This window comes from Carcharhinus amblyrhynchos, chromosome 1, assembly GCF_965287045.1.
Source record: "Carcharhinus amblyrhynchos chromosome 1, sCarAmb.v2.hapA, whole genome shotgun sequence".
NCBI classification, from domain to species: domain Eukaryota; kingdom Metazoa; phylum Chordata; class Chondrichthyes; order Carcharhiniformes; family Carcharhinidae; genus Carcharhinus; species Carcharhinus amblyrhynchos.
Genome location: NC_137324.1, coordinates 8,999,111 through 9,021,026, shown reverse-complemented (window position 1 = coordinate 9,021,026; position 21,916 = coordinate 8,999,111). Strand labels below are relative to the sequence as shown.

General features: G+C 44.4%; 1 protein-coding gene across 1 annotated transcript in view; it reads right to left on the bottom strand.

Moving 5' to 3' along the window:
* Positions 1-6,816: 6,816 nt before the first annotated feature.
* The window catches only part of sema4f (sema domain, immunoglobulin domain (Ig), transmembrane domain (TM) and short cytoplasmic domain, (semaphorin) 4F), a 204,429-nt gene continuing 189,329 nt past the window's right edge, over positions 6,817-21,916 (bottom strand). The window contains exons 13-14 of the mRNA XM_080192998.1: positions 20,634-20,695; positions 6,817-10,075 (exon numbers count right to left, since the gene is read on the bottom strand). Of these exons, the coding sequence (XP_080049124.1) occupies positions 9,453-10,075; positions 20,634-20,695 (685 nt within the window). The 3' untranslated portion in view covers positions 6,817-9,452. The remainder of the gene's footprint in view (positions 10,076-20,633; positions 20,696-21,916) is intronic.

The window sequence follows — 21,916 nt, the reverse complement described above, 5'->3', positions numbered from 1 at the left end:
AGAAAGATGCAAAAAAAGTTTCAAGGGGATTTAGACAGCCTGAGTGAGTGGGCAAGAACAAGGTAGATGACATATAGTGTGGAAAATGTAAAGTTATCCATTTTGGTAGGAAAAACTAGACATGAGGAGTATTTCTTTAATGGTAAAAAATTATGAACAAGAACATCCAAAGGGAGCTCAATGCCCTTGTACACAAGTATTTTAAAGCTAACATGCAGGTGTGGCAAGCAATCAGGCAAATGTATGTTGGGTGTCACATAGAGACATAGAATATAGGAGCAGCAGGAGGCCATTTGGCCCTTGGAGCCTGCTCTGCCACTCATCAAGATCATGGCTGATCGTTCAACTCATTAGCCTAATCCTGCTATAAAAACATGCGGGGCAGCATTCATTGCCCATCCCTTATTGATCTTGAGAAGGTATTGGTGAACTGCTTTCTTGAACTGTTATCAATCATGTGGTGTAGGGAGGCAATTTCAGGATTTTGACACAGCGAAGGAACGGCATATATTTCCAAGTCAAGATGGTGTATAACTTAGAGAGGAACCTGAATGTGGTGATGCTTAAAGAACTGTAACCAGCAGGGCTAGGGACCAAATGCTGGAAAGTTTAGGCTAGGTGGCTCAGTTTCTCAGCCTCCTGCACCATAAACCTTTAATGATTTGACTCCGAGTTGCTATGTTTCTAAGATACTTCCTTTCAAAATTGATAAGTGTGGTAGCATGCCCTCTTAAGGGGCGAGTCTGTTAGGAGTCACATGGCCCATTGGGCAGTAGATATGTGAATCTGACATGAGCGTCCAGGCAGTTGGAGTCGTGGAGTTCAGGAGCATTCTCATCTCTGTCCTGTATTTAGTTATTTTCCCCAATGAACTGCTTGTTAGTTTATCTGCCTAGTTGGTCATCTTCATCTCGCAGCTATTATACAGTTGGCGATGAGGTAAATTGGAGCCCTTTCCATTATCTGCTACATATTGGGAGAGCACTCCTCACATCAAAAACCTTTTGAAAAACATTGCTGCAGCAACTTGCAAGTGCCAAAGTTCCTGACCGGGAAGTCATTTGACCCTGTCATAGAACAGTGGGTCTAATATGTAGAGCATTTCCAATTATTCTTCAGGACCAATGAAATCGGTGGGGGGAGGGGGAGGGTGGTGATGGCAAAAAGCAGGAAGTTGTCCTTCTACTAACCTGTGGAGCTCAGACTTACCATCTCATTCAAAGTCTGACATCTCCAGGGGCCCCCGATACTAAAATTATTGAGCAGCTCATTGCATTAGTCAAGGAACACTACCACCCAAAACCATCAGTGATCATGCAGCAGTACGGATTGAACTTGACAATGAGAAATAAGGGGGGGGGACAATCGCAGCCTTCATGGCATGTTAGGACAGTTGGTGAATTTGGATCAACACTCAACGATATGTTCATAGATTAGTTTGTGGCATGAATAACCTCAATGCACAGAAGAAAATACTCGCGAAGACAGAACGTATCTTGACAAAAGTATTGCAGATTGCTCAGGCTACAGAAAGAGGTGCATTAAAATTGCCCAGTGTGCAGGCAGGCAAGGTGGAAACCGCTGGTAGTCATAGTGCCAGGGATGAGGGCATAGAAAGCTGTGAGCCACAGACCAATGAGCAAGGCAGGGTGCAGAGATACAGAAAATCAGGTCAGCAGACCTGGATCCCAGAACCGATATGCCACCAATACAGCGGAGAGCACCTCCAGGAAAGATGTAAATTTAAAGACATAATGTGTCTTGCCTATAACAGAAGAGGACGTAAAAGGAAGAAATACAGAACCAAACAAAGCCTGCCAAAGGTAGATTAAAAACATTCCAGTGCATAGTTTAGAAAATGACTCCGAAGAAGAATCTGAATATTACAGATTAAACAATATTAAACAAGTCAGCCCCAATCATACTGGTTTAGTGGTCAACCATTAAGTATGGAAGTTGGTACAAGAGCATCTGCCACTGTCATAGGAGAGCAGAAATATCAATAATTGCAAGCTGGGATCCAGCCTTTGAAATTGAGAAGCACAAAGGCCAGGCTGGCCATGTACACTGGAGAAGCCTTGAAGATACTCAGTACTACAGCAGCACTAGTAACACACCAACATTAGCCAACCCAGTTACCTACCATCATGGTAAAAGGCCAAGGGCTCAGCCTCACAAACCGAGATTGGCTCTGTCAGATCAAATTAAACTGGTTAGAAATCTTCAGTATTAATTAACGCAATTTTCAGGAGATCTTAAGGAAATAGCAAGAAGTATATCAGAACATGCTGGGTAAGATACAAGGTATCAAGGTGGAGATCTACACTGATCCAGAGTCAGAGCCCATTTTCTATAGAGAAGCTGAGCTCAGGTGGCTGGAGAACTTGGGAACAGTTAATCCTGTGCAGTTTTCGGAGTGGACTGGCCCGAGTGTACCCGTGGTTAAACCATGCAGGATTTATCAGAGTCTGTGTGGACTCTGTAAACTGACAATCACCCAAGCTGACAAATTGAATCGGTACCCTTTGCCTAAAATTGAAGCCAGGTTAGCTGCAGACTTGTACGAAACTCAACATGAGTCATGCCAGTCAGCAGTTCGAGATGGACGAGGCATTGAGGGAATTTGTGACAATCAATAGCCAAAAAAGACGGACATATTAGCAAGAGGCATCATGGTTTTGTACAGGGAGGTCATGTCTCACTAACTTGATCAAGTTTTTCGAGGAAGTGACAAAGATGATTGATGAGGGTAGGGCAGTGGATGTTGTCTACGTGGACTTCAGTAGGGCTTTTGACAAGGTCCCTCATGCAGATTAGTGCAGAAGGTGAAGTTGCATGGGATCAGAGGCGAGCTGGCAAGGTGGATACAGAACTGGCTCAGTCAAAGAAGACAGGGTAGCAGTGGAAGGGTGTGTTTCTGAATGGAGGGCTATGACAAGTGGTGTTTCTCAGGGATCAGTGCTGGGGCCTTTGTTGTTTGTAATATATGTAAATAATTTGGAGGAGAATGTAACTGTATTGATTAGTAAGTTTGCGGACGACACAAAGGTTGATGGATTTGCAGATAACGATGAGGACATCAGAGGATACAGCAGGATATAGATCAGTTGGAGACTTGGGCAGAGAAATGGCAGATGGAATTTAATCTGGACAAATGTGAGATAATGCATTTTGGAAGGTCTAATACAGATAGAAAGTATACAGTAAATGGCAGAACCTTTAAGAGTATTGATAGGCGTAGGGATCTGGGTGTACAGGTACTGAAAGTGGCAATGCAGGTGGAGAAGGTAGTCAAGAAGGCAAACTGTTTGCTTGCCTTTATTGGCCGGGACATTGAGTCTAAAAATTGGCAAGTCATGTTGCAGCTTTATAGAACCTTAGCCAAAGTTGGGATATAGTGTTCAATTTTGGTCACCACACTACTAGAAGGATGTGGAGCCTTTGGAGAGGGTACAGAAAAGATTTACCAGGATGTTGCCTGATATGGAGGGCATTAGCTATGAGGAGAGGTTGGAGAAACTTGTGTTCTTACTGGAACGATGGAGGTTGAGGGGTGAAAGAAGTCTACAAGATTATGAAGGGCATGGACAGAGCGGATAGAAGCTTTTTCCCGAGGGTGGAACAGTCAATTACTAATAGGCATAGGTTTAAGGTGCGAGGGGCAATGTTTAAAGGAAATGTACGAGGCAAATTTTTTACACAGAGAGTAGTGGGTGCCTGGAACCCATTGCAGGGGGAGGTAGTGGAAGTGGATACGGTAGTGAATTTTAAAGGGCGACTTGACAAATATATGAATAGAATGGGAATAGAAGGATATGGTCCGTGGAAGGGTAAGTGGTTTTAGTGCAGTCAGGCAGCTTAGTCAGTGCAGGCTTGGAGGGCTGAAGGGCCTATGCTGTAATTTTCTTTGTTCTTTGTTTACTGCCTTTGGCTCCATTGAATCATAGAATAGAATCCCTACAGTGCAGAAGAGACCATTCAGCCTATCAAGTCTGCACCAACTCTCTGTCAGAGTATCTTACTCAGGACCTCGCCCCTGCCCTATCCCTATAACCTCACACATTTACCATGGCCAATCTGCCTACCCTACACATCTTGGGACACTAAGGGGCATTTTAGTATGGCCATTCCACCTAACCTACTCATCTTTGGACTGTGGGAGGTAACCCGAGGAAACCCACACAGACAGAGGGAGAAAATGCAAACTCCACAAAGTCCTCAAGGCCAGAATTGAATCTGGGTCCCTGACGCTGTGAGGCAGCAGCGCTAACTGCATTGACTTTGCAGGCCTTTTCATGTGCACTATGTTCTGATCATTATTGATGCTCACTCTAAGTGGTCGAGATGAAGATCACAACGTGGCAACAAAAGATAAAACTGCAGCAAATGTTTGCCACCCATTGGTTGCCTAAAACACTGGTCTTTGATAACGGGACTGCATTCACTTTATGCAAACCAATGGCATACATCATGTGCGAACAACACTCTACACCCTAATTAAATGATTTAGCTGAAAGGGCTGTCCAAATGTTTCAATCTGCTTTGAAGAAACAATCATCTGCACCTTTACAACTTAGACTGGCCCATTTCCTACTCAAATACAGAATAACATCTCATGCAACTACAGGTATGGCCCTTGCAAAGATGCTGATGGGAAGCCATTTTTGAACAAGATTTAATATTCCCAAGTTTGGCAGAGAGTACACATATGAAATTTCAATGCTGGTCCAAACTGGGTCCCTAGGAAAGTCGTGGCAAAGACAGGTCCAGTGTCATACACTGTTGACGCACAAGGGAAGAAAATGGAGAAGCAATTGGATGGCCTCTTAAACCATGCAGTCCCTGCGGTGTAGGTAAAAATCCCAGTGCTGTTACAGAGGGAGTTCCAAGATTTTGACCCAGCGATCGTGAAGGAACGGCGATATATTTCCAACTCAGGATGGCGAGTGACTTTGAAGGGGAGCATGTGGGTGTGGTTCTCCAAGTATTACTGCCCTTGTCCTTCTCAATGGTTATGAGCGTGGATTCAGAAGATGATGTCTTGATGAGTTGCTGCGTTGTATTTTATAGATGGTACACAAATGCCACTGCTGGTCAGTGGTGGAGAGCATGAATGTGGAAGGGCTGTCAGTGAAGCAGCCTGCAGGCATTCAGGAGGTGAGTTATTCACCATAGTAGCACTAGCCTCTGACCCACTCTTTTAGATAGATGGCTAATTCAATTCAGTTTCTGGTCAGCGGTAACCTCCAGAACGTTGATGGTGGTGTAGTGCATGCAGTTTTAGCCCCCTTACCTTAGGAAGGATATTATTGCCAGAGAGAGAGAATGCAGTGAAGGTTCACCAGACTTGACTGACCCATGAAGATCAATTGAGGGAACCGGACCTGTATTCGCTGGAGTTTCGAAGAATGAAAGATTTCATTGAAACCTATAAAATACCTGAAAGGGATACACAGGGTTGATGCAGATAAGATGTTCCTCTTGGTTGATGAGTTTAGAACCAGGAAGCACAATTTCAAAATATGGGGAAGCTACTCCGGACTGAGATAAGAAACATAGAAAATAGTAGCAGGAGTTGGCCATTTGGCCCTTTGAGGAGAACTTTTTTCATTCAAAGGTTTGTTAATCTTTGAAATTCTCTACCAAAGAGTGCTGTGGAAGCTCAGTCACTGAGTGTGTTTAAAGCAGAGACTGACAGATTTCTAAATTCCAATAACATGAAGAAATATGGAGATGCTGTGGGGAAAAAGACATTGAAGTGGATGATCAGTCATGATCATATTAAATAGTAGAGCAATCTTGGTGGCCTAGATGGTCTCCTCCTGCTATGTTGCCCCGGGGGGGAATCAGCCATTGGCACTGAAGGCTTCTCAGAGGATCTCCTGCCCTAGAACCTGCTGGAAGTCTGGAAAAGTTTATCGTACTGGACGGGCGAGCTGTCTGGAATCTTTTCTGCCTCTGGTGATATTGCATGGCAGCAGGAAGATGAGGAACTGTCGTCTTTCTGCACCATTTTCGCAGATTGCCAGCCTGTCCCCAAATGGCTGGTCAAGTCTAGCAGTATGTTTCTTCCCATTTGCACATGATAAATTTGAACAATATTTTAATCGCAAAATAATTACACGATGCATAAAAGAGCACAGGCGGGTTAGCAAAACACTTCATACTATTGAACAGGCTAAAACACATCCAGGTGTATTTTTAAAAATATCACAAAATAGCATTTTATTTAAAAAAAGAACATTTTGGTAACAGTGAAAGCTAAGAATTTTTCCATTCAGCTAGTAATAAAACATTACTCGCACATTAGGCGTAGACTAAAATCATGAATAGGTCACTGAGACAATGGGACGGCGGCGCGGGCTCGTTGGGCCGAAGGGCCTGTTTCCCGTGCTGTGTTGTTCTTTGTTCTTTGTATTACCTTCCTTATCATTCTGCTACTATACACTGCTCCATCACTACAATAAACATTAGGCCCCAGTCATCATTCCAGCCAGTGTTGGTAGACTCTTTATCCATGGAATGCACCACTGTGTATGGATGATACTGCCTTGATCCCACAAACACATCCACACACCTTCCAGCTCAGATCATGGACTGAAATCCAGAACCTCTATTCATCTGACATCCATATTGCTATGTCAGCTGTTTGTCACAAATCTAACCTACTGCCTTCCTTCTTCTTGTGGGTCAGATCCGACCAGGAGCTGCATCTATCCTCTCAACCATCAAGAAAGCTCACAATCCTTTCCCACCATCCTCTCCCCGCCACCCAACCCCACCCCACCCCACCATCCTCCCCCCACCCCCCCACCCTCATTAACTTTAAATCTTTAATCTACATCAAAAGGAATGAAAAGTCAAAATTTCCAAAGAATAATACTGGAAAGGCTCAGCTTGTTTACAGAATACTGATAAGGATGAGGGACAGGCATCATTATTGTCAGTAGGGCTGCACCTAAACCCTGCAACCAATCTGCAGGGCTTTATACTAGTCCACACACCCCACGATGTCTGTACAGTTTTTCATGTTAGGTCCACTTAAACTATGAAAAGAACACTCCAGCAGAAAAGTTTTCCACTCTGCTCTGAGTGATTTTGTTTGGAATGTTGAATTCAAAGGGCTAATTTTAACTTTGGCATGCAACGTAGAACATGGCTGCAACATGAGGATTAGTCCCAGATAATTACAGCTCCAACAACACTGAAGAAGCCTGGCAGCAGTCAGGACAAAACAACCCACTTAATCAGCACCCCATCTACAAACATTCACTCCCTCCACCACCGATAAATGGTGACAGCCAATGGTGACAGTCCATCTACAAGATGCACTGCAGAAACCCATTAAGGTTCCTTAAGCAGCACCTTCCAAACCCATGACTACTACCATCTAGAAGGACAAGGGCAGCAGACACATGGGGAACACCACCACCTGCAAGTTCCCCTCCAAGCCACTCACCATCCTGACTTGGAAATATATTGCCGTTCCTTCACTGTCATTGGGTTAAAATCCTGGATTCCCTCCCTAACAGCACTGTAGGTGTACCTACACCTCAGGGACTATAGTATTTCAAGAAGGTAGATCACCACCACCTTCATAAGGGCAATTAGGGGTGGGTAATAAATGCCAGCTAGGCAGCAATGCCCACATCCTGTAATTTATTTTTTAAAAGGTCGGGAAGTATACATAATTAATGGGAGGGAGTACTAGGCCGGTCAGATAATGAGCAGCCATTTCAACATTGCTTATTGTAGACAGCAATCCAAAATTAAAAATAGCCCAAGTTTGGTGGTCACAGGTCAATCACTGGTAGGAGCAATGAATTAAGAATATTGCACAGGAAGGGTATTAATTGGCTTACAATGCAAGTCCTCCCCTCCCATACACACACTACATTCTCAATAAGCTTAGAGACAGCAGTGTTTTTTCATCCGAACTTGCAGAACCTGTGGGAGATATTATGCAGCGCATCAACCCATATTTTACCCCTCCAGCTCTCACTGCAGTCCGAATGCACTGGAACATCATTTATCATCCAAAGTGGACTTGGAAGAAACAAGAGTGATATACTTAAAATTGAGGACAGCAATATCACAACAATCACTGAATCTCAAAAATTGGCAGGCCTGAAATAAGAACAAGGCTGACATTTACAATAATCAAGAAATCAGTCCACAAGGACTTTCCACTTCTAACAGTAACAACAACATTGAAACAGTCTGGAAGGGAGAATGAGGACCTCGGTGGTTGTGCACAGTTTGAATCCCTGGATTCCACTGGAAAGAATGCAAGTGCTCAGTATTACAATGTCTCTGCTGGTTTTCCTCTCTCTTAGTGGTCACACAGCAGAGGTGCTGACAAGGAATTGTGCACTACGTATATCAGCATCAGTGAGGCAAGTTTGCCACTTTGCTTCACATCAAGTGGTCACGGCAGAAAAGACCAAGTGGTCACGGCAGAAAGCATGCAACTTGACAGCCAAACTAAAATTTTTGTACATTTTAACCCGTAATAAGTCCTCGGCAATCCCACAAGATCAATGGTCTTTACATGTTCAGCACAGTAGTCATTTTCATCTTTTACTTCTACTCATTCTCCATTCTGGAAGATTCTGATTCCTTTTGCAATACAAATCTTTGTGTGTGGGGCCGTTCAACAATATTTTGCCCTACTGATCACTGTTTAAGGTACAAACCTAAATGGAATCATAGAATGATATATCACAGGAGAAGGCCAATCGACCTACTGTGCCAGTGATGGTTCTCTGAAAGAGCTATGTAATTAAGCCTACTGTCCCAATCTTTATCCATAGCTCTGAGCATTAACTGTCTGTTATTAGGGCATTCAAAGCTGATCTTGACCTATTGCCACCTCTACAAGTGTCTAGCAATGAAAGAAGCTGGAATTGTGGACTGATAGTTCCTCTAATTGAGATTCTCAGTGACACCCCGGACTGTGGCATATCCACATCATGACCCCGGACTGGAGCAGAGGTCCCTCCCATAACCTAGAAGGCCAAGCATTCAACAGCTTCCATCTTTTACAAATGGGCACGCTCTTTAGAAAATAATATATACATTTATTCACAGGATCAAATAATTCCAAAGCTTTAGGTTTGGAATAAACTAAAATTAGTCTTCAGAGGGTTGAAATGTCACATGAAGCCCTCACACTGTCTCAAACGGGGCAGCTGCAAATAAAATGGTGTTGCCTCCTCCTGCATTCCCAAAGTGAAGACACTTTGCCAGGCATAGGTAGATGAAGCTGACAGGACAAATCGCAATGCTGAGTGCGAGCCAATGGTGGATTCCAAAACTCTTATGCTTCTGTAAATGTGGGCTAATTAAAAGCAACACCATGCGCGTCACCATAAAAAAGACAGGTAATTTTTGTAAAGCAGCAGCTTGACTGCTCTTTTGGCCTATATTCCAGTCCGCCAGTTAGCCAGTGATTAAATTGAGGTTTCATCCTGGCATGATATGATAGAAATAGTGTGGTTCCTCGAAGGAGCGGTGTTCATTCCATTCACTTCCTTTCCTATATTTTCATAAGCATCCTCTTTTTCACTGGTTCCATTTAAACCTGATTCGCTCTTCTGGGTGATGGTCAAGGGTCGGATTTCATCAGGGGAGCCCAAACTGGGAACCGTGGGCCCCCCAGCTGCATCCATATAAGTCCCCTTATGCATGTCCTTGGACACTTTTCTCCTGCTGCACCACCGCTGACCAAATTTGTAGATGAAGGCACCAAGGAAAAGGCCAAGGACCAACAAGAAAAACATCAGGAAATAACTGACAGAATTTTTAACCTTCACGGGATCGGATGAAGACTTTGATTCCAGGCTGTAGGAGGCTTTATAAGTCAGCACATTGTCCTCAACACACATGCACTTATAATCACCCAGGCTGTCCTGTGCTGTTGTCACGCTGATTCCTCTGGCTTTGTCATTGTTACTCAGGTTTCCATGTGGAGTTATCCAGTAACAGGTTGACCAAGCAGAACTGGGTTCGCACTGAAGGAAAACAGTGATCCCATCCATTGCTGGTATCACCTTTGCCAGGGGTACCTTCGATTCTGGAAAATAAATAAAAATCTTATAGACAGGATTGGGCTTCAACTATCACTTGTGGAAATTGCAAAAGGCAAAGTTTCAAAGTGCTTCACAGCCAATAACGTACAGTACTATAATGTAGGAAATCATTTCACAGTGCTCAGCAAAAATATATACCAGTAATAAGGAAGGACTGTAGAAAAAGAGATAATCAGCCATGGATAGCTAAGAAATAAAAGAACATAGAACACAGAACACTACAGCGCAGTACAGGCCCTTCGGCCCTCAATGTTGCGCCGACCAGTGGAACCAAAATGCATACAAAGTGGCAAAGATTAGTGGGAACCGAGAGGATTGGAAAATTTTTAAAGGTCAACAGAAAGCCATGAAAAAAAGCTATAAAGAAAAGTAAGTTGGATTATGAGAGTAAACTAGCTCAGAATATAAAACCAGATAGCAAAAGTTTCCTCAGATATATAAAATGAAAAAGAGTGGTTAAAGTAAACATTGGTCCTTTAGAGGATGAGAAGGGGGATGTAATAACTGGAAATGAGAAAATGGCTGAGGCATTGAACAGGTATTTTGTGTCGATTTTCATAGTGGAAGACACAAATAACGTGCCAAAAATTGATGACAGGGAGGCTATGACAAGTGAGGACCTAGAAAGTATCATTATCATGAAAGAGGTAGTGTTGGGCAAGTTAATGGGGCTAAACGTAGGCAAGTCTCCTGGTCCTGATGGAATGCATCCCAGGGTACTGAAAGAGATGGCAGGAGAAATAGCAAATGCTCTAGTGGTAATTTACCAAAATTCGCTAGTCTCTGGGATGGTTCCCGCAGATTGGAAAACAGCAAATGTGATGCCACTGTTTTAAAAAAGGATGTAGACAAAAGACGGGTAACGAGGCTGGTTAGCTTAACTTCTGTAGGAGCAAAAATGCTTGAATCTATCATCAAGGAAGAAATAGTGAGACATCTGAACAGAGGGCAGTACGGTAGGATGAGAGAAGAATTGGCGAATGTGGACTGGGGGAGCGCGTTGGAAGGTAGGTCTGCTGAGGAGCAGTGGAGGATCTTTAAGGAGATCTTTCTTGGTGCTCAGCAGAAATTTATTCCGATGGTCAAAAAGGACCGTAGGAGGAGAAGTAATAAGCCGTGGATAACGAAGGAGGTGAAGGAAAGTGTTAAATTAAAAGTGGAGGCGTTTAGAGTAGCTAAGAGTAGTGGGCGAGAAGAGGATTGGGAGAAGTTTAAATGTCAACAAAGATTGACAAAGAATTTGATAAAGAAGGGTAGGAGAAACTATGAAGCTGGGCGCGCACTTAATATAAAAAAGGATAGCAAGAGTTTTTATAAATATATAAAAAGGAAGAGGCTGGCTCGGGTGAACGTTGGACCCTTAGAGGATGAGAAGGGGGACTTAGTGGTAGGGGATGGGGAAATGGCTGAGGTCTTGAATAACTTTTTTGTTTCGGTCTTCACGGAGGAGGACGTGAATAATTTGCCAGGTGTTAGAGATGGAAAGGTGGTAGGACTGGAGGGTCTCAATGACATTAGTGTTACTAGAGAGGCGGTGCTCGACAGACTGGAGGGGCTGATTGTGGACAAGTCGCCAGGACCGGATGGAATGCATCCGAGGGTTCTGAAAGAAATGGCAGAGGTGATAATGGATGCCTTGGTGGTTATTTTCCAAACGTCACTGGATTCCGGGGAAGTGCCGGAAGATTGGAAAACGGCTAATGTTACACCGTTGTTTAAGAAGGGTGCCAGGCAAAAGGCAGGGAATTATAGGCCTGTTAGTTTAACGTCTGTTGTAGGTAAAATGTTAGAATCCGTCATCAAGGAGGAAATAGCGAGGCATCTCGAGGGGAATTGCTTGATAGAGCAGACGCAGCACGGTTTCGTTAAGGGGAAGTCGTGTCTGACAAATTTACTGGAGTTCTATGAGGATGTGTCTAGGGCGGTAGATAGAGGAGAGCCGGTGGATGTGGTCTTTCCTGATTTTCAGAAGGCGTTTGACAAGGTACCTCACAAGAGGTTACTGCAGAACGTCAGGGGACATGGAGTTGGGGGTAGGGTGTTAGCGTGGATAGAGGATTGGTTGTCAAATAGGAGGCAGAGAGTGGGGGTCAATGGGTGCTATTCGGATTGGCGGATGGTGACTAGTGGAGTGCCCCAGGGGTCGGTGCTGGGGCCTCAGCTTTTTACCATTTATATAGATGATCTGGAGGAGGGAACCGAGTGTATGGTGTCGAAATTTGCTGATGACACCAAGATTGGTGGAACGGCAAATTGCGCGGAGGGTGTGGAGAGTCTACAGAAGGATCTAGATAGGCTGGGCGAATGGGCCAGGAACTGGCAAATGGAATTTAATGTTGGCAAGTGCGAGGTGGTCCACTTTGGTAGGAATAATGGTAGGAAGGATTATTACTTACATGGCGAAAAACTGCAGCAGGCAACGGTGCAGAGGGACCTCGGGGTCCTTGTGCACTAGTCGCAAAAACGCAGCTTGCAGGTGCAGCAGGTGGTCAGGAAGGCGAATGGGATGCTGGCCTTCATAGCGAGGGGGATTGAATATAAAAGTAGGGAGGTCTTGCTGCGGCTATATAGGGCATTGGTGAGGCCGCAGCTGGAGTACTGTGTGCAGTTTTGGGCGCCGTACTTACGCAAGGATATTTTGGCCTTGGAGGGAGTACAGAGGAGGTTTACTAGGCTGATGCCGGAGTTGAGGGGGTTGAGCTATGAGGAGAGGCTGAATAAACTAGGCTTGTACTCATTAGAGTTTAGAAGAATGAGGGGAGATCTCATTGAGACATATAAGATGATGAATGGGATGGATAGGATAGAGGTGAAGAGACTCTTCCTGCTCAGAAAGGACAGTAGGACTAGGGGGCACAGCCTCAAGATAAAGGGGGCGCGGTTTAGAACGGAGTTGAGGAAGAACTTCTTCACTCAAAGGGTGGTGAATCTCTGGAATTCTCTGCCCGTTGAAGTGGTGGAGGCTGCCTCGCTAAATATTTTTAAGACGCGGGTTGATGGGTTTTTGATAAGAGAGGGGATTAAGGGTTATGGGGAGAGGGCGGGAATGTGGAACTGAGCCACGACAGATCAGCCATGATCTTGTTGAATGGCGGGCTAGGCTCGAGGGGCTAGATGGCCTACTCCTGCTCCTATTTCTTATGTTCTTATCTGGATATAAATTGTTCCATTGGTAAGACACAGCATGGGTTCATGAAGGAAAGGTCATGTTTGACTAATTTGGTGGGATTCTTTGAGAACATTACATATGCAGTGGACAGTGGGGAACCTGTAGATGTGATGTATCTGGTTTTCCAGAAGGCATTTGACAAGGTGCCATACCAAAGACTGCTACATAAGATAAAGGTGCATGGTATTACGGGTGATATATTAGCATGGATAGAGGTTTGATTATCTAACAGAAAGCAAAAAGTGGGGGTAAATGGGTGTTTTTCCGGATGGTAATCATGACTAGTGGTGTGCCTCAGTGTTGGAACTGCAATTGTTTACGATTTACAATGATGATTTAGAGTTGGGGACCAAGTGTAGTGTGTCAAAATTCGCAGGTGACACTAAGATGAGGCAGAGCAAAATGTGCAGAGGAAGCTGAAAGTCTGCAAAGGGATATAGATAGTCTAAGTGAGTGGGTGAGGGTCTGGCAGATGGAGTACAATGTTGGTAAATACGAGGTCATCCATTTTGGTAGGAATAACAGCAAAATGAACTATTATTTAAATGGTAAAAAAATACAGCATGCTGCTGTACAAAGGGACCTGGGTGTCCTTGTGCAAGAATCATAAGGAGTCAGTTTGCAGGTGCAGCAGGTAATTAAGAAGGCAAATAGAATTTTGTCCTTCATTGTTAGAGGGATGGAGTTTAAAAAGTGAGATTATCTTGCAGCTGTAGAAGCTGCTGGTGAGGCTACACCTGGAGTACTGTGAAGAGTTTTGGTGTCCTTACTTGAGAAAGGAAATACTGACACTGGATGGGGTACAGAGAAGATTCACGAGGTTGATTCCAGAGTTGAGGCGGTTGGCTTATGGAGGGGAGACTGAGTAGAATGGGGCTAGACTCATTGGAATCAGAAGAATGAGGAGAGACCTTATAAAAACATATAAGATTATGAAGGGAATAGATAAGATAGAAGCAGGGAAGTTGTTTGCACTGGTGGGTGAAACTAGAACTAGGGGGCATAGCCTCAAAATAAGGGGGAGCAGATTTAGGACTGAGTTGAGGAGGAACTTCTTCACCCAAAGGATTGTGAATCTGCGGAATTCCCTGCCCAGTGAAGCAGTTGAGGCTACCTCATTGAATGTTTTTAATGGAAGGATAGATAAATTTTTGAACAGTAAAGGAATTAAGGGTTATCGTGAGTGGGGAGGAGGGGGGGTGGGTAAGTGGAGCTGAGTCCACAAAAAGATCAGCCATGATCTTATTGAATGGCGGAGGTGCCCGAGGGGCCAGATAGCCTACTCCTGTTCCTAGTTTTTATATTCAAATAGCACTCAGATAGAATCCTACAATGCAGAAGGAAGCCATTCGGCCATCAAGTCTGCACTGACCTCAATCCCAACCAGGCCCTATCCCCATAACCTAGCTAGTCGTCCTGACACTAAGGGTCAATTTAGCATGGCCAATCCACCTAACTTGCACATCTTAGGACTGTGGGATGAAACCAGAGCACCCTGAGGAAACCCACGCAGACACAGGAAGAATGTACAAACTCCACACAAACAGTGATCCAAGCCAGGAATCGAACCCAGGTCCCTGGCACTGTGAGACAACAGTGCTAACCACTGCGCCACCTTAAATGATAGTGAAGAGGTAATGAACAGATCATTTCAAATTGTGGTACTGGTTGAGGGATGGATATTGCAGGCAGCATGCTAGCACAGTGGTTAACACCACTGTCTCACAGCACCAGGGGCCCCAGTTCAATTCCAGTCTTGGCTAACTGTGGAGTTTTCATGTTGTCCCAGTGTCTGCATGGGGTTTCTTCCAGATGCTCTATTTTCTTCCCACAATCCAAAGATGCATAGATAAAATAGATTAGCCATGGGAAATATGTAGGGTTATAAGAATAGGATGGAGCAAAGGGTTTGGGTAAGGTATGCTGTTAGAGAGAGTCTATGTAGATGCAATGGGCGGAATGGTTTCTTTCTGCATTGTAGTGATTCTATGATTCTACAGTCAGGTCATCAGCAGATATCTGCTGCTGTTGTCCCGATAGAGTCGGAAAACCTTTAATATCCACTGAACTGTTTTAATATGTTCACTGAAAGCGGTAAGTGAGGAGAGTTACAGCAGTGTGTCATGTCAATAGTGCAGCCAGTTAGCCAGTGGCGGAAGGAACAGATACTGATCCCAGAGACGTGCATACCAATTAATTAAAGTTATCTGCCCTGGATGGCTTTGAGTCAGGAGGGAATTTCCTACATTTTTTTGAAAAATGCCATGAAATCATTAATCACATTCACTGCCTAGATAGGTAAAGCCTTGGGTTTACATCATAGAATTATAAAATGGCTATAGCATGGAAGGATTAGCTCAGTTGACCAGTGTGTTGTTGAGAATAATGCCAATAACGGTGGGTTCAATTCCCATTCCAGCAGAGGAAGACTTGGGATCTGTCTGGCTTGGTAAGAGGAGACAGAGAGTAGTAGTGGAAGGGTCCTTTTCTAGCTGGAGGTCTGTCACTAGTGGTGTGCCACAGGGCTCTGTACTGGGGCCTCTTCTTTTTGTAATATATATAAATGACTTGGAAGAGGGAGTAAGTGGTGTGATCAGCAAATTTGCAGATGACACTAAGATGGCTGGATTAGCGGGCAGTGACGAGCAGTGTCTGGTAATACAACGGGATATAGATAGGCTGGTATATTGGGCAGATATACGGCAAATGGAGTTTAATCCGGATAAACGTGAGGTGCTGCGTTTTGGCCGAAATAACGTAGCGAGGAGTTATATGATAAAGGGTAGACCTATAAAGAGTACAGAAATGCAGCGGGACCTGGGGGTGCAAGTGCACAAGTCTTTGAAGGTGGCAGTACAAGTGGAGAAGGTTGTGAAGAAAGCTTATGGTATATTAGCCTTTATAGGAAGGGGTATAGAGTATAAGAGCTGGAGTCTAATGTTGCAGTTGTATAGAACGTTGGTTAGGCCGCATTCAGAGTACTGCGTCCAGTTCTGGTTGCCTTACTACCGGAAAGATGTGGAGACCCTGGAGAGAGTGCAGAGGAGGTTTACCAGGATGCTGCCTGGTATGGAAGGACTGGGTTATGAGGAAAGATTGAGCAAATTGGGGCTGTTTTCCCTTGAAAGATGGCGACTGAGGGGAGATCTAATTGAGGTATATAAGATCATGAAGGGTATAAATAGAGTAAACAGTGGTAAGCTTTTTCCTATGTTAGAAACGCACAGTACGAAGGGCCATGGGCTTAGGGTTGGGGGGGGGGGGCGCGAAGTATAACACGGATGTTAGAGGGAGGTTTTTCACACAGAGGGTAGTGGGGGTATGGAATGCTCTGCCAAGCACGGTGGTGGAGGCAGGTACGCTGGAGTTGTTTAAGAGTTACTTAGACAGGCACATGAGTGGGTTGGAGATGGAGGGATCTCGGAGGTTGTTTTAAATAAGGTTCAGTAGCCTTGGGACGTCCCTGGTAATGTATAAGGATGTGGAATGATACTAATGTTTTTCTCTGTTAATTCACAGGTTTTAAGTCTGTCCGCCTTGTTGTCCAACGAGGGACATACAGGCGATGGGTCGTACAAGGGCTGCTCTTGGATGTTTGAGAATAGCCTAGTACTTCATGTCGTTAGTGTACGCTTAAACTGGACCAGATGCTGGGCAACACGACAGCTCAGTGACTATCACTGTTTGCTGTGCAGGCACATGGATTTGGGCCAGTGTCTGTGGGAGTTTGCGCATTCTCCCCGTGCTTGCATGGGTTTTCTCCGGGTGCTCCGGTTTCCTCCCACACCCCAAAGATGTGCTATTAAGCTGATTGGTGTAATAATTTGTCCCTAAATTAGTTTTCCCTCAATGTGGAATGCCATAAGCATAGATAAGAGTCATGGGTGGAGGGGGGACTCGTAATGTTAAAATGGCGGCGCGGGCTCATTGGGCCGAAGGGCCTGTTTCCCGGGCTGTTTTTGTTCTTTGTCTCCTTGTCTCCCATGCTTGATGCGGAGTGCTGTACCTCAAGTTATCTAACCAATTGTCTTTCCAAAATAGAGATGCCTACAGTTCCTGAACCAGGGATAATTATCTACCTACAATACTTCTAGATTCCCTTTTGTTATGTCCTAGTGTCTTCTCATACTCTTTTCTAGTCTCTCTAGCCTCCTTTTCATTTCTGTTCTGAACCTTTGCAGCCAGTTACTCATTTATATTATCAATCTGACATCTGCCAAGTGCACTAATTTTTAATTATCCATGCGATATGAGCACTGCTCGCAAGGCCAGCATTTGCTGACCATCTCTCACTGTCCTCAAGAAGGCTCACTAAACCATTTCAGAGGGCTATTAAATGTCAGTCATATTGTGTGGGTCTGAAGCCACATGTCAGCCATACTGCGCAAAGGACATTGTTCCACTTCATCTTTCGATCTCTTTCGACATCTAAAGAACTCTGGCTTTACTTGTACCTTTCCCCCTCATGGAAATAAATGCACTTTGACTGTAACCAAACCATCTCCTCTTTAAAACAGCCCATTGTTTCAAATCAGTTTTAGAACAAAGAACAGTGCTATTAGGCTGATTGGAGGTAATAAATTGTCCCTAAATTCGTTTTTCCTCAATGTGGAATGCCATAAGCATAGATAAGGGTCATGGGTGGAGGGGGGACTTGTAATGTTAAAATGGCGGCACAGGCTTGTTGGACACAGATCTTCCCTAACTTCTTCTTGCCCTTTTCCATATCTAACCAAAAGTTTATGGTACTATGATCACTGTTCCCTTAATGGTTCCCTGCTGATCAGTTTGATCTACCTCTTTCCACAGAACCAGACCCAGCAATGCTCCTTCCTCACTGAGCTTAAATCATACTAGAACAAAGAACAAAGAACAACACAGCACGGGAAACAGGCCCTTCGGCCCAACGAGCCCGCGCCGCCGTCCCACTGTCTCAGTGACCTATTCATGATTTTAGTCTACGCCTAATGTGCGAGGATCAGGGAGGTCCAATTTAGGGACAATTTAGTACCCAATCAATCAGCCTAAAAGCACATCTTTGGGGATGTGGGAGGAAACCGGAGCACCCGGAGGAAACCCACGCAACCACGGGGAGAACGTGCAAACTCCCACAGACACAGGCCCAAATCCATGTGTCCGCACAGTAACAGAGATAGTCTCTGAGCTGTCATGTTGCCCTCGAGATGGTCCAGTTTAAGCACACTAACGACATGAAGCAATAGGCAACTCCCGAAGCAATGTCCAAGAGCAGCCCACTACAACCTGCCGCATGCATGCCCCTTGCTGGACTTAAATGCCTGTGGAGACAAAAAAATTCATTATTAAACAGGCAAAGACTAACATCCCTGAGGCAAAACGTATTCCCGAGCCTACAATGTTCAGTAAGGCCTACTATATCCCCCTATATGTAGCCCGCTCATGTGGCTGTCTAAGTGACTCTTAAACAACCCTAGCGTGCCTGCTTCCACCACCTTACTCGGCAGTGCATTCCACACCCCCACTACCCTTTGCGTAAAAAACTGCCCTCTAATATTTGTCTTATACCTAGCCCCCCTCACCCTAAGCCCGTGACCCCTCGTTCTATCCATTTCTAATAGCGGAAAAAGCTTACCACCATTTACTCTATCTATCCCCTTCATAATCTTATAAACCTCTATTAGATCCCCCCTCAGCCGACGTCTCTCAAGGGAAAACAGCCCAAGTTCATTCAATCTTTCCTCGTAAGACAGCCCTTCCATACCAGGCAACATCCTGGTAAATCTCCTCTGCACTCTCTCCAGGATCTCTACATCAAGACAACTTTCCCAAACACACTTCTGAAACTCTTTCCCCTTTCTCCCTTATTACTATCCCAGTCTATAATAGTGGAAATTCCCAGTTTATCTACTCTACAGGCTTTATACCTCTCTGTCATTTCCCTGAAAGTTTACTTTATACCTTCTTTATTGTATAGAACATCTCATCGGAGAAACCGTGCCTCTGAGTTCCAGATTTTAACTACCTCATGAGAAAACATGCTTTTGTTCCACAGGAAGTGGGCGTCACTGGCTAGGCCAACATCTGTTGCCCATTCCTTATTGTCCTGGGGAAAATGATCATGAAATAACATCTTGAACCACTGCAGTCCATGTGGTGTTAGGGAGAGAGATTCCAGGATTTTGACCCAGCAACAGTGAAGAAATGGTGATTTAGTTCTAAGTCAGGCTGGATCGGAGGGGAACTTGTATTGTCCAGGCTCACACACAAACAATGATCACTATGACTACCAGATGATTTAGCCTTTTAACTTGGAAACTCTTTCAGGCTCAGCACTCTGCAGTCACCTTTTTTTTTGCTGAAGTCTTACAGCATAATGATGTTGGATGGTGTCGGCAGACGGAAGATACTTTAAGTGATCTATGACAACCACAAAGTGACCATTATAGACTATCATAGTATGATAATTGAACAAATATCAGGCATTGCCAGTCTCGTTGGCCTACCCCCTTTGGCACCTGAATCCTTTTCAATGTTTTTTAATGCTGTAGTGAAATTTTAATAGTCTGTGGCTCAAATCAGAAGTTTGATGAAATATTTATCACTTGCCTAGAAGGGTGAAGCTGTTGCAACATTCAATTAGCTTAACACCACTAAAGCCTGAACAGCCAGAACACCTCTGGGCTCCATCTCAGCCCTCCACTGCCAACATACTGGCTGCAGTTCCCAATTTACAGGATGCACTGCAGCAGTTCTCCAAGGCACACTGGCACAGTGGTTAGCTGCCTCACAGTGCAGGGGACCTGGGTTTGATTCCTGGCTTGGATCACTATCTGTATCGAGTTTGTACATTCTCCTTGTGTCTGCATGGATTTATAAAATATACAGATATTACAAATATCTTCTCCTTGCTGTTGCTAAAATTTCAAACTGACCTTTAAAAATACGTGAATCAATGTCTGTCTGTGATTTCAGAACAAATGACTGTTGGGAAAACTTATACTTGCTCAGGTTTCCTCCCACCATCCAAAGGTGTGCGGTTTAGGTGGATTGGCCATGCTAAATTGCCCCTTAGTATCAGGGGAACTAGCTAGGGTTATGGGTTCTAACATGCGATTATGGGGGTAGGGCCTGGGTGGGATTGTGACTGATGCAAATACGATGGGTTGAATGGCCTCCTTCTGAACTGTACGATTCTATGATTCTATGAAGGTTTCAGATAAGATATTAAAGAAAGTTTTCTTGGAGTCTTGGGCAACATTTATCCCTCAAACACTAACAAAAACAGATGATCTAGAGCTTGAGGGACCTTGCTGCAAATTACCAGATTGAACAGGAAAGAAGAGTGGGGCTTGAAAGTCCACCCCAGGAACAGAAAGGTCTCTTATCAAACTTACCTTTCTCAGATTTACACAAGATATTCATCTGTGAATGGTCATGTTCTACATCTTGCAGCATCCTAGAGAAACACAATTATTTTGTTTTTAGCAGGGTGAAATAATTGTCACTTGTATTTAAAATCGTCACACTTCTATATTAAAACATAATTCAAAGAAGGTGTAAATACAAGGTTATAGTGCTCAACTATACATGTGGATTCAGGAATTTATAACCAAAAGTTTCAACATGTAACATGTTTCAACATGTAAGTTTCAACTGTGTGCAGTTTTGGACGCCGTACTTACGCAAGGATATTTTGGCCTTGGAGGGAGCGCAGAGGAGGTTTACTAGGCTGATACCGGAGTTGAGGGGGTTGAGCTATGAGGAGAGGCTGAATAAACTAGGCTTGTACCCATTAGAGTTTAGAAGAATGAGGGGAGATCTCATTGAGACGTATAAGATGATGAATGGGATGGATAGGATAGAGGTGGAGAGGCTCTTCCCGCTCAGAAAGGACAGTAGGACTAGGGGGCACAGCCTCAAGATAAAGGGGGGGCGGTTTAGAACGGAGTTGAGGAGGAACTTCTTCACTCAAAGGGTGGTGAATCTCTGGAATTCTCTGCCCGTTGAGGTGGTGGAGGCTGCCTCGCTAAATATTTTTAAGACGCGGGTTGATGGGTTTTTGATAAGCGAGGGGATTAAGGGTTATGGGGAGAGGGCGGGAATGTGGAACTGAGACACGACAGATCAGCCATGATCTTACTGAATGGCAGGGCAGGCTCGAAGGGCTGGATGGCCTACTCCTGCTCCTATTTCTTATGTTCTTATGTAACGTGGAGAATCCTAAAATCTTAAATATTCTCTTGAAAGATAATTTGAGTGAAAAGCTGTAACCCTGACACAACATCTGAAGCAGGGAGGGGCTCACAGTTGGACTGTTGCACAGGCATTCTGCACAGAAACAGGAGTGGGTCATTCAGTAGCAGGATCTTAAAAACATAGAACATAGAACATTACAGCACAGTACAGGCCCTTCGGCCCTCGATGTTGTGCCAAGCTATGTCCGAACCCAAGATCAAGCTATCCCACTCCCTATCATTCTGGTGTGCTCCATGTGCCTATCCAATAACGACTTGGAAGTTCCTAAAATGTTCAACTCCACTATCACAGCTGGCAGTGCATTCCACACCCCAATCACTGAGTAAATAACCTACCTCGAACATCCTTCCTATATCTCCCACCATGAACCTTATAGTTATGCCCCCTAGTAACAGCTACATCCACCCGAGGAAATAGTCTC